The sequence below is a fragment of the Aptenodytes forsteri genome, unplaced genomic scaffold, assembly GCF_000699145.1.
Source record: "Aptenodytes forsteri isolate BGI_AS27 unplaced genomic scaffold, ASM69914v1 Scaffold534, whole genome shotgun sequence".
NCBI lineage: Eukaryota > Metazoa > Chordata > Aves > Sphenisciformes > Spheniscidae > Aptenodytes > Aptenodytes forsteri.
The window spans coordinates 1022539-1036217 of NW_008795712.1; the positions used below are offsets into that span (position 1 = coordinate 1022539).

The following is a 13679-nucleotide window of genomic DNA, read 5'->3' on the forward strand; positions in this document are numbered from 1 at the left end:
AACCCATGCTGGCTGGGCCTGATCCCCTGGTTGTCCTGTACGTGCTGCGTGATGGCACTCAAGATGAACCGCTCCATAACCTTCCCCGGCACCGCGGTCAGACTGACAGGCCTGTAGCTCCCCGGATCCTCCTTCCGGCCCTTCTTGTGCATGGGCGTCACATTTGCTAACCTCCAGTCAACTGGGACCTCCCCGGTCAGCCAGGACTGCTGATAAATGATGGAAAGTGGCTTGGTGAGCACATCCACCAGCTCCCTCAGTCCCCTTGGGTGGATCCCATCCGGCCCCATAGACCTGTGTGTGTCTAAGTGGTGGAGCAGGTCGCTAACCGTTTCCCCTTGGATTATGGGGGCTTCATTCTGCTCCCCGTCCCTCTCTTCCAGTTCAGGGGGCTGGATACCCAGGGAACTAAAGGACACTTAGGATTCACTAAAGGATTATATGTAATTCATTAAAGGATATTAATTTGGCCTGAGAACCCAGATCTGGAAGATCAGCCCTGACATTTTAGACAAATTAGGGATCACACCCAAATTTTAAAGGGAATGACTGGCCATGGCAACATACTGCTGCACGAAATGGTAAGTTCTGTGTTGCTTGACATTTTTGAAGCCATCTGGAAAGTCACGCTTTTGTCAGATGTGAGTTTTTCAGTTCACAGGGCTAGAAGGACTAAAGTTTTGGGTTTCTAAGTCTGTGACAAACTGGAGATTAAACTAGATCATCTGAAGTACGTTTTGGTCTTAAATGTCAAAGAGTCAGTAAAGTAGGAATTCTGAGTAGAGGTAATTCTGGATGGAGGTTCTGGTTCATTAAATCCTCCAGTTCGACAAGTACTTGAGCACATGACACTTGGTGTTGACAGATAAATGATCCAGGAAATGGTGACATGAGAAGTACAGGTAAGAAATGCCAAAGATGGGTTTATCTCTAAGGAAAGGCGAGCTGACATATCTAATGAAAACCATCTCAAGGCCAGATGTTTAAGAAGAGATTTTCTGTTTGAAAACCATGCTACTCAGAGCTGACGTGGGGGGCTTTCGGGCTGTACAGGAGTTTGTGATGTGAGTCAGTAAGTCAGTGTGACACTTCTCACAAAGCTTGGAGAAAAGGATTGAGCAGCCCTGCCTCCCCCAGCGCAGAGGCCAAACCTAGAACACAATGTCTGTTTCCAAATGCTCCTTGTCAAGCTCTGAATGTCTCAGTCTGAGATGCGACTTCCAAATTTTAGTTGTTACAATTCCAGTCAGTTGCTAGTCTACTGCTGCATTGGCTGCTGTGCCCTCCTTTTAGTGGAATAGTCTGTGTGCTTGTTTTTTAAAATTTAAAATGGCTTGTACGTTTTGCAGTAATCAATTGTCCAAAGGACAGCACATTCCTGTTGGACTGAAGCACTTATATGGCTGTAGTCCGTCTGTCTTCTCACATAGTCATTTTCTTGGATGGGAGTCATCCCCTTGGATTGTCCTCGTGCTTCCTTCTTCCATTGTACACACTGTTGAAACAATGAAAGGGGTTTTGATAGTTGCTTTATGAGACCAAAGATAGGAGCTTCTTCTCATTTTCTAGATTTCCCAGGCTGCAAATGCCATTTTTGTGGATTCATGCATCCTGGCTTTGTAGCACCATGTCTGTACAGCTACACTCTAGCTACAGCTCTACTAAGCAAGCCTGTTCTTGGTGCTGTTCTTCAGCCCCAAGGCCGCTTGGCCACATCCATACTACCAGATGCTTTTAGCCTTGAGACTGAGTGGCTGCATCCAGGCAGAGTGTTCGTGGTTTCTGCTCCATGCAAAATCTTGAAAAAAAGCCTGCAAATTGGTCAGGAGTGCACTGGTTGACCAAAACTGTGCCAAAGACCGTTACAGTGATTTAATAATGGTGCAGATGACTGTGTGTAGATGCTACGGTGCCTCTTCCTGGGCACTATTTAATTTACTAGTATTGACATGGCTATACCCTCTGACTCAAGGATAGACCTGTTTCCATTGCCTAGTCAGATCTGTGTTGTGAGATGTTACTCCCCTGAAGAGATTTCCTTGCTATACCTTCAAAACCTACGGGCTTGGTTTACTTTACTGTGATTCATGTATCTGAAAAAAGACTAAATGCAGCAATTGCAAAAGTTTTGTCACTCTGTGGCTCCTGTTGGGGATTTCTCTGTGCCAGTGCAGAAATGAAAATGAAGAGTGATCTTCAAAATTTGTGGAGAGAAATCCCTGGCCCTGGAAGGTCTAGCATAATCATGACAGCCATTGTCCCTCTTTTGGTTTTCATAGGGTCCTTGGAATTCTTACTTGACTTTCCTGAGGCTGCTCTCGCTTGTAGGGATTGTACATTAGCTCTGTGATGTCTCCTGGAGTTTGAGTGATCGAGGCTGCTGTTTGTCTGCTCTCGCTTGTACATTAGCTCTGTGATGTCTCCTGGAGTTTGAGTGATCTCTTCACCCTGCTCTCCTGCAGGAATTGTAATAAACCCTTGTCTCATAAGAAGATTCACAAGAAGGATGCAAAATGCCTTGATCTCTTTGCCAAGTTCTGTCTGCCCTCCATCTGCCATCCCTTCTTCTCAAGATCTTGAGTTCTGAAGGAGGTGATCTTGTCACTTGTATGCCATTTGGATCTGTAGTGAGGAGACTTAGGAAGGAAAAGAGATGAAGGGAGCATATTATGATTTTTTCAGTTCCATTGCTGGTCTTTGCAGCAAATACATGTTCATTGTTCTGGCACCTTGGGAAGTTTAGGAGTTAAAAATGCTTTTGATGAGCCACCATGATGATTGAGTTACATGAGAAGCCTGCCTTTGGAGGGGAAAAGGCTGTAGACTTATTTCTTTAAATGAAAGCTCAGTAGTAATTGGATGTGCTGCACTTTCCTTGTTAAGGCAGGCGATCTGTGACAACATTCCAGGTTCAAAAGTTACTAACTTCAGAAATCAAACTTCAGAAATGGGACTTCAGTCAAATCAACTTTGGTCCTACAGGTCACTAGAATTTCCGCTAGGTGTGTTTTTATCTTCTTTTTTTCAAGGTAGCAACAAGAAGTTAGGGCAACTTGAACTCTTCGTACTTAAGATTCAAAAGCGTTGAGATTCAGAAATCTCACGTCATAACTGGTTAAAACTTCTCCAGAAAAACTCGACCTCTGGCCTCTACCTAACAGTTTTGGAGTCTGGGATTTCTGTCAGGTGGATACTTAGCAATGGGCAAAATTGTGCCTGAAATCAAGTTGCAGCCTTAATTACTGAGCAACCACTGTCCCTCCGTAGCAGCGGTTTATCAAAAGCAAATGGGTACTAACCGCAAGGTTATTGTAGAAGGTGTAGGGAATGCTAGTAGAAGAGAGAAATGCTATTTGAGCACTTCAAAGAAAATAAGCCCTTCTGCTACATAGTGAGACTAGCATTCGTGGGAGGTTGCCTGCTGAGCTTGTTTGGAGGTGGTCTGTTGGGCTGCCAGCTCTGTCGTGTGTGTGACTTAAAGTTTTGGACCAGAATTGGTCTTTCCTGCATGTAAGGTACTTACAGCCAGTACCTGCATGTACCACAGAGAACTGTTGAACTGAAGTATTTGCTTTTACATTTTACTTTGTTTTTAGCCTGCTGGAAACCATGTCTCACTACACAGACGAACCAAGATTTACCATAGAGCAGATAGACCTGCTTCAGCGCCTGAGACGTACAGGAATGACCAGACATGAAATCCTCCACGCGCTGGAAACCTTGGATCGTCTTGATCAAGAGCATAGTGACAAATTTGGAAGAAGGTCTAGCTACGGAGGTGGTTCCTACAGCAACAGTACCAACAATGTCCCAGCATCTTCCTCTACAGCCACAGCTTCAACACAGACCCAGCATTCTGGGATGTCCCCATCACCGAGCAACAGTTACGACACCTCCCCACAGCCTTGCACTACTAATCAGAACGGGAGGGAGAGTAACGAGAGGTTGTCTGCATTCAACGGGAAGATGTCACCTACCCGCTACCCACTTGCAAACAGCTTGGCTCAAAGGTCATACAGTTTTGAAGCTTCTGAAGAGGACTTGGACATTGATGACAAAGTGGAGGAACTGATGAGGTTAGTAGAAGTCTTTGTAAAAAGTTTGGAAAGTCAGAGTGAGAAGTCCCTCAGAAGAAATCTGCATGTTGGAGGACTGCTGTAGTAGTGATAGGTATTATCAAAAAAGCAGGAACTGCATTAGACAGCTATTCCCCTGGCAGTTCCCTAATGGTCACTATCTCGGTACCTCTCACCTGCCTCTTAGTCTTGTGTAGACAACCCCTGGCCGTGTGTGGGTGTCCCACAGTCTGTTTTACTGATGAAATATTTTTTCCCATGCTGTATCAAAAATTGAAATTGATGTTAGCGCGCTAATTTTCCGCCCTACTCTTACTCAGAAGACTTCTGACTGAGTGTCAATTCACGTGACTCCTCCACTACTTCATACCAGTTGTATTTCCTTCCATATATAGGGGGAGCAGGGAATCTGCTTGGTTAATGCTTTCCACTGGGGTCTGCAGAGCATGTATGTTATCTGTTTATAGTTTGTGGCAGGGGCTGACACTCTCTGGGATTTGCACAGTCTGCAGATTGGCGTAGGAAAATACAAATAATAAAGAAGAAGCAGAAGTCTTCAGTGAGAGCCAGTTGGGTTTTTTTTTTTCCAGACTGACCTTCCTTTACTTTTAGCGGCTTCCTTTTCAGCATTGTGGCAAAGATGAAAGGAGGGGATTATACCACCTAGGATGAAAGTCAGAGTCAGTGGGCTTGATAGCAAAAAGAAAGAAGAGGAAAGGCCAAATGTCTCAAAACCATTTTGGTCATAATGTTGGAATGTCTTTTTTTCCCAAAGTTGCAACATTTATGAAGTGCCTATGAGAGAACTAGGGTCCATAAGCTCCAGGATGAAAATTTGTTTGAAGTAGTTTGGAGATTTAGGGTAAAGGTGTGGCTTTTGGGGGAGAGGATTAGGGATGAGCAGTAAGAAAAGCCGATCAACCTCATTTACTGTGAGCTGCAGGTTAACAGAATAATGCAGGAAGGTGGTGAGTATAGCAGTATGCAGGAGTTCCCATTGCTGAAGTTTAATCGTTCCTTTGAGTTTTGGGTTCCTGTGCAGTAAGTCTCAGGTAATGCTTTCAGTGCTTATTTAAACTGAAACTACTTTTATTTGCAGGCATATGGAAGATGAGTGTTGGGTACAGAAATAAAAACGAACGTACAACGTAGCATTTATTTTGCATTTACGTTTGCAAGCTTGAATCTGCCTTGAATGCTGCTGGGGCAGGAGGGGAGAAGGGGAAGGGAAATTATCAAATAATAAAGCCTAATAAAGTCAGGTTTTAATTGTCTGCCCTTCTCGGGAAGGGAGGGAAGAAGAGGAGGAAAAAGGATGTGTTTACTGCAATTGAAATTTGCTGCATATCACAGTCCCTGTGCAACCTCCAAATTATTTTCTTTTTAGCACAGTTTTAGTCCCTTCTGAACTATCTTTGCACACCTTATAAAAATCATACAAAGGCTTTAAATAACTGGCACTTGTTCATTCAGTGCAAGCTGTCGACTGAGGAAGTAGGGGTGGGGGGACAGAGGTTGCCAAATCTTTTCTTCTTTGGGTCTTTTCCTTGAAAGGTTGGAGAAGGTTTGTGTATGTATATTCATTTGTGTAGCTAACCGTGCAGACCCTGCTATCCTTTATTTTTTATTTTTGTGCCTCATTTTTATGACTGAGGTTTTTATGCTGGTATGAGAGATTTATTCATCCCTGTGTAATGAAACTTTGTACATTCCATATGGCAGTGCTGCACCTAATATGAATTATATAGGACATGAGTCATCCATTCTCCTGCTAGGGTACTTTGATCAAACGTGACACTTGTTAAAAGAAGTGTCCACCGGTGAGGCACTTTGACTATTTTAATGCCTGCCTTCCCCACTCCTTGTCCCCTAAATAAAGGAAATAAAGCCATTTTGCATCTTCAAAGTGCACTTTGGTCTGTCCGTCTTTTTGTGTGTTCTTTTGTTTTTTTGTTTTGGTAGGAGGGACAGCAGTGTGATAAAGGAGGAAATCAAAGCCTTCCTAGCCAATCGGAGAATTTCCCAAGCAGTTGTTGCACAGGTAACAGGTAAGAGCTCGGGGAGTCCTTTCTTCATTTTGGGAAACTGTGTCTAACTGCCTATCTGTGCACGGTGCAGATGTTGGAATATTGCTTGGCTTTCTGCATTGCAGTGCAGATCTGTCAGCTTAGTCATGATAATGTATGCCTTTGATTTAAGACCCATTGTCCCGCACATCATGGAACTTCCCCAGTGAATCACTTTTTCTTTTTTTCTTTTTTTGTGGCTTGTGCTAGCAGATTTTATTTTACAGCATTATAATAAGCTCGAAGTTCTTATCTTAAAATGAAAACGGTTTTCCTTAATTCTTAAATTGTTTGTTGAGTGCGGCAAATAGATGCATATCTGCATCTCTATGTATGGAGAGAGAGAGAGAGATAATATGTATTTATTTTATAAAATGTATATGAAGAGTCAGGAGATACAGCTATAGCTGGTATCACTACATCCGGGAGTCGGATGATGATAGTTTGAAGTTTTTCAATCATTTGCCTTTGAGTCACAATTAATGAAAATCAGATGTGAGGTTCAGGGGATTAGCTCAGGTTTTACCTAGAAGGAGAAGTAGTTCTCTTTTTGCCCTCTGCCCTGCGTCTTCTCTCTTTCACATTCAGGACAAGTGAACAGACTGCAGTGATATCACTTCTTCCTTGGGTGTGTTTCCAGAGCTTTACACAAAGAGTAATGAAGTCTTACTGCTCCTCCATGGGGTGGGGTGCTATTAGTTCTCCTTTACAGGTTCACGCTGCTTGTCTGGAACAGCGTAGCTGGTAGCGTACTTAGAATCACAGAATCATAGAATCATTTAGGTTGGAAAAGACCTCTAAGATCATCAAGTCCAACCGTTAACCCAACACTGCCAAGTCCACCACTAAACCATGTCCCTAAGCACCACATCTACACATCTTTTAAACACCTCCAGGGATGGTGACTCAACCCCTTCCCTGGGCAGCCTGGTCCAATGCTTGACAACCCTTTCAGTGAAGAAATTTTTCCTAATATCCAATCTAAACCTCCCCTGGTGCAACTTGAGGCCATTTCCTCTCGTCCTATCTCTTGTTCCTTAGGAGAAGAGACCGACCCCCACCTCGCTACAACCTCCTTTCAGGTGGTTGTAGAGAGCGATGAGGTCTCCCCTCAGCCTCCTTTTCTCCAGGCTAAACAACCCCAGTTCCCTCAGCCGTCCCTCATCAGACTTGTGCTCTAGACCCCTCACCAGCCTCGTTGCCCTTCTTTGGACACGCTCCAGCCCCTCAATGTCTTAGGATGAAGACCTGATGATGAAATACAGATAGCTCAATCCCATGTTATGCCTATAACTTTTATTCATTTTTTAACCCAAACTTGAATAAAGATCTTGAAATAGATCATTTTTAAGGTTCCTTGATGACTAGGAATGCCAAGCCAGCAGGAGGGAAGTTGTTCTTTTATGATATTTCCAGTATCTGAAATGTCATAGGAACCCATCTGTCTGGGAGATCTGGGTTTGCAGACATGCTAGCAGTTGAGGTAGGCAGGCAGAAACGGGTGCTTGAGCCATGGAGCCAGGAATTCCTTCCACGTCTCCAACTCTTCTCTGTGATCTTGGGCAAAATCACTTGTCCTTCCCTGGTTTCAATTTCATCTGTAAAATCGTGAGACTAACATTTTGTGTAACACTAAGGAATGTTATTAGCCTTATCAGATGTTAGCACTGGTACTTAAAAAATTAAATCCTAAGTCTAGTTGCTTAAATTGTACCTGAACTCTGAAGTTTTGGTAGTTAGTGGGTCACTCCCCTACTTTTGTGCAGTCCTTGCCTGAATATAATCCTGGAATAACCCATCTCTGAATTAACCTCTGTATCTACCAGCAAGTCAAAACTAGCTTCCCCTTCAAGAGAAGTAATGCAAAAAGGAAACAACTGCAGAAAAAGAGTCTTTCCAAAACAAGCCAGCATTTTTCTTTGGTCAGTGGGACTACTGCATGCAGGGCTGTTGAATCAGAATCACCACACCAAATCTAAGACAGAGTCTGTATCAGTAAAAGGAGCTGATCTAATTATAATTAGCTAGGTGTCTCGGTGCATGTCTTGATACCCCTGCAGGCAGACTGTAGGAAAGTCAAGACCAGTCTCTTCACACCTGATCATTTTGCTCCTTCCATCCTCAACCTACTGGATTTCAGTTGTTAAAGCCATTAAATTGGCATTTAGCCTTTGGGAGCTTTCACTGTTTGCCAGGCTGTTCCTCCTGTGGGTAAACGACACCATCCACTTCATACAGAGTTGACTAAGTTTCACACCCATCCCACTCAACCCTCCTGCGTAACATGGGGGGGATCCAGAACGTACTCACACAGTGATCAGAGAAAATATTACTAGATGTCCCTTTCGAGCCTGTCAGTGGGACAGAAAAAGACTGAACTAATGGCACCGTGTTTATCTTGTTTTCAAGCCAAATCAATGGGAAACCAGGTAGATCTAAAGGTTAAATGGCTACGTCCTTTTGCAGCTGACCCAGTAGTGTTTCCACGGACCTTTCAAATAAGAAAAGAAAGCGATATTTTGCGTGTGATGCAGTTTCTCAAGCAGAGATAGCTGCAGGGCTTGCGCTGTGCTGTGACGCACCAGTCTCTTCCTCCCACTACACTTTGCAGTTGAACTGTGTCATCCTCCATATGCTTGGTGGGAAGGTCTACGGGAGCTGATTCATTTTAAATATAACCCATAGCCTTGTGTAAGCAGATGCGTAGTACTTATGTGCCACTATTAAGTACATAGTTATGGCTTATCTGAAAGAAACAGTAAATCTCAAAGAGATGTTTGAAGGGACCAGATTAAAGAGCGTGCTCAGCACTACTGGGAGAAACATTAGCTTCCTTTCAAAAGCGCAGTACAGTGAAGAGTGACTGAAAATAGCTCGGGACAGAGACCCAGAGCAGAAAGCATGTGTTCCAGGGCTCGCACTTCCAGAGTTGTCTTAGGTCTGATGAGTGCCAGTTGACTTGTGTGTTCTTCACGTGTATCCAACATTCCTTCCTATTCAGCTGTGAAACAGGCTCCCAAGGAAGGCCTGGAAACCACTCTTGGTTCATTAAAAAAGCAGTTTGTATAGACAGAGGTAATACTTTGCAGAATATATGATCCCAAATGGTATCATCTCAGTATTTACAGGCTTAGTCTTACTGGTAAAGCTGCTCTGTAAATCATTCAGTAAACAAGAGGAAAAACAGATAAATAAAATCCAAAGAGTGGTCAATAGCAGATGGTGTAGGGGAGGACTATGAGAGTGAATTCAGTATTTTCAGAATACTGTTCAGCCTCCAGTGATCCGTGTCTCAGGGTCCTCTATTATATTGCACATCGAGGTGGAACCCTGTTCTGGCCAACGAAGGAGCTGTGAAAGAGCGTGAAAGGGGGCAATTCTGCACTAGCAGATCAGCAACCCACAGAGGCTGGTGTGCTTACAGCCTCCATCACCGTTTGTTGTAATACAAACATAGCAAGCTGTTTCTGGAGGCTGCAGTGCAGATGTTGGGCATATTTGATTTGCCCATCCACTGGCTACCACCCTGCCTCAGCTGGAAGTCATTTGTTTAGCACTTGAAATAAATGCAGAGTAGTGTGGCCTCGGCTTTTAGTGTTCATGTCTTCTGCCCTGGGAAGAGGGGCAAGAAAGAAATGAAATGAAAAATTTATGGCTGGCTCTGTCCAGAAGGAGAGTTGTTTGGCTGGGCTACCCATGCTGCCAACTTTCTCCTTTCAATGTCCATCAATTTCTTTACTACTCTAAAAAATTGTGTGTGTGTGTATGTGTGTGTGCGTAATGGGAGGGGAAAATAGCATAGACAGGGGAAAGGAGTAATAGTGCATCTGAACAGAGCGATAGTAGACCTTTAGCTAGGAACCTAAAACTTTGCTTCCTTTTCTTAATTACGGCTGGATTTGAAGTTGGCCAAATAGAACATATAAGCGATGAACTTTAGCTAAACCAATGTATTTGCATGTCTTCAAATTGCAGGTCTTGGATTAGCTCATCAGAGAGTGTAAAGTTTCCCCTGTGCTTACGACCGTCTTTGTCCCCGTTCTGTATGTTGTCGTGTTCTGTCCTTGGTGCAGGAACCTCTACTGCAACTTCTGCCCCTTGAAACTTCCATTTTACCTTATTTCGCTAATTCTTCAAGCCACTTCGGATTTAATTCAAAAATGTCTTTCTCCTTTTTCTCATCTTAATTCTAATATTGCAGTGCACTTATAGAATACACATTCCTACATCAGCCACAATCTTACAAAGCACGCTGAGCAGCCTTGTATTTACAGACTCTGCAACAGTAAATGGCTTTTCCTTTTGTTTTTCCTCTGCTGCAGCGCAAGGGGATGGGAAGTGATGGAGAGGGAGGATACGTGAGAGAGGAACAGGGAGCTGAAGGTTAAAGTCAGCTGTTGCAGTAGAACAATTTTTTAGGCTCTCTTAGTCTTTATAACATTACCAGAAACTTTAAAAGTCATTTAGATAATGAATCTGACAGGGAAAATTAAACCTGGAAGACATTCTACAGGGCTTGCCTTGAGTACTGAGAGAAGAGGGCAGATTGGAAAATAGTGACAGAGTATTAAATGGTGACTTGAAAATAAAGGAATGATTGATAAGAAGCAAAAACCTAGCATAACACTTATTAGTGCTGGTCCTAAATACAGAAGCTGCTTTTTATAGAAACTTTTTTAATGGTGTCTGTAATAAGATAAACAAGAAGCACTTGGGTTGGGCTCTGTATAAATAATCTCCTACTGATAAGAAAAATGACAGTATAAACAGGAGCTAATAATAGTTCCTGCTGAATTTCCTATCTTGTTATTTGAAGCTCCTTTTAACATAGCTGCAGCTTACTCGGGGGTAGGTATTTAGCCCTACATGTGGCAGGTGAGATGCCAAATTTTTATCAACAGTAATTTGAAGTCATGTGCTGCAATTTGCTTTAATTGCCACCAGAATTGTATCTGGGTACCAAGTAAGTTATGGTCAGAAGGCAACTGACAGAGAGAGAAATGTAAGCTTCCTAAGAGATGCTGTCTCTTAGCTTCCAAATGTAGATGGAGGGCGGGGGAAATGTTTTCAGAAACTCACATCTTTCTGTTAGGTACTACAGTAAAGGAGAGGGAGGAGTATACATAGATGAGCCCTTTGCAGCCAAGCTAAATGCTTTGATGGATGATGCCTCTGCGAGGTTTGGAAATACTACCTTTTCCATTTTTTTTTTTTTTTACACATAAGGAGTGAAAGAACAAAAAACCCTTACTTTCCTGAGGTCACAGTGGAAGCAGTCTGTGGCAAAGCAGGAATTTGAATTCAGATTTCTCAGTTCTTAGGCTAGTACCATAAAAACTAAACCACCATTAAAAAAAATAATCAACGGCAATAAAATGCAGAGGTCTTTTTTTAAAAAAACCCACCACATAATAAATAGAGCTTTCCAGTGTGCAGTTCTGCTAACCTTCCCAATTATTCTGCTTGTACAATTCAGCCCTGTCCTACTGTCTCTGTCTTGATTGATGTGAGATCTTCAGGACTTAGCTTTATATTATGCTAAACACACACAACATCTAGTGCAGTGGAGGGCAGCCTTGAAGCACTGCTGTGACTTAAATAAAATCCCTTAAGGTTTGGAAGCTACACAGAGGGATGCTGAGCAAATGCAAATACAAACAAAGTGAAACTTAACTAGTTCCGTTGTGAAGAGAATTCAGAAAATTACTGAATTACTGATCATCTGAAATGGCAAGAAACTGGATTTTGAGAAACATTTTCCTTCCTTTTTTTTTTTTAATACTCATGACAACAGAGGGAAAGATTTGTTTTCCTATGATTTTGATCTTTGCAGGTTTTCTGTAAACAAGCTTTGCTAATCTCCTAAATTGATAGGTGTCCTTTGCAAGCACGTATTATATGCATCTAGGACTTTGCTTACAAACTGAAGAATTAAAACACAGACAGTTACTTTCTTCTCCAAATCTGATGTATTCCAGGTGCTTCTAAAAATCTCTCCTGAAAGAAACATTAAAGAAATGCAAAATAGAGTCACTGAACAAATCTATCTGTGAAGGTGAAAACCAGTTACCAAAGACTTGATGAATAGCAGTTTTGAGGGTTATGAGCAGATTTGTAGTGCAGATACCGGTTGCCTTCTCTGTTGATGCATTTTATCATTTCTTTTATGTATTTGAAAGGGAAAATTTTTCCCCAAATAATTTATGTAGGAGAGAATGGGGCTGGACAGAAGAGCATGAATGTACTGTCATCTCCATTTTGTTTATAATTATGAATTGTAACCTGCTGTGGGAAGGAGTGACAAGTGGCACAAGAAGTCAACATTAATCCTTTGTGATTACCACTTCTCTCTTCAGTATTTTCTGTGAGAAAACTAGTTGCACTCATTACCATGCATTCATGTCCCTGCTGATGCTGAGCCCAGAGGATGGCAGTCTTCCTTGAGGTCCGTGGTTCAGTCTGAGAGTGAATTTCCTCAAGACCGCTGGATTTTCAGTACTCCAGAGAACTTACTTCATTAATCTGCTTCTGGCAGCAGGATGATTTCTTTATTCCTGCCAGTGCAATTTCCTAAAGTAGCATGATTACAGACAATGTGACAGGATGGTACTGGTGGTGGTACTAGTCATTGTCCCTGTGAGCCAACTGCATAAAACCCACTTGAGATGCAAGAAACCCTGATGTGACAATTTGGGGTTTTTTTTAATTGAAAGGGGTGAAGGATGGGTTTGTGATTAAGACACTGTACTGGGATCTAGGAGATCCTGGATCAGTTCTTCTGCTACGGACTTTGCATGTGACCTCGAATCAGTCAAGCTGTTGGAATATACAGTTTTGGGGCCTCTAAACTGAACTGATGTACAGATGAAAGATATTTTATATCTTAAAAACAAAAAGAGGAGGAGTGGTATAGGTAGAGGAAACCTTTAAGAAGCTCAGCTCTCACCACAGATCTCTGAAACAAGGAAAGAGAATAATAAAAACCAGAAAAGAATGATAGGAAATGGGACTTAAAGGGTCTTCTAAAGCTCATCCGCTAAATTCCTATGACCATAAGCAAGATCAGCTGCCTGAGCTGTACCTGACACGTTATCTGGGTTTGCGGCATTGCTATAGAAGTTTGCTAGCTAAAGAGCAAAATATAGGTGTGGGCTTTTTGCTAATGCAAAAAATGCTATGGACTGCAGTGCTATTCATGAGATGCTGTAGTCAAATAATAACGTACTGAGAATTTATAGTGCGTTTGTTGAATCTATACATCTCAATGTCCTTTACAAAATTCCATTTTGCAGAAGTGACTTTACAAACTGCGAGGACTCGCAATGAGTCAAATGTGGACATGGCAATACACAGCTTGAATCTTTTGGCTCCTTTGCTTTGTCTCGAGCACATTGTCTGAAGTGGCTAACATCTGTACCACTTTATGACAGTATCAGGCAGCCTCTTGAGCAGAATTTGGATTTTCCACTACATGACTCTTGTTGAAGATACTTAATCTCTATTTATAATTTTTATCTAATAATGCTTTGCATTTATA

The 13679-nt window shown here is 42.3% G+C and overlaps 1 protein-coding gene across 1 annotated transcript in view; it reads left to right on the forward strand.

Annotated features, from left to right (window-relative positions):
• Positions 1-13679, forward strand: part of HMBOX1 (homeobox containing 1) — a 66994-nt gene that overhangs the window by 11363 nt on the left and 41952 nt on the right. Inside the window, exons 2-3 of the mRNA XM_019473180.1 lie at positions 3597-4076; positions 6039-6124. Coding sequence (XP_019328725.1) covers positions 3597-4076; positions 6039-6124 — 566 coding nt within the window. The remainder of the gene's footprint in view (positions 1-3596; positions 4077-6038; positions 6125-13679) is intronic.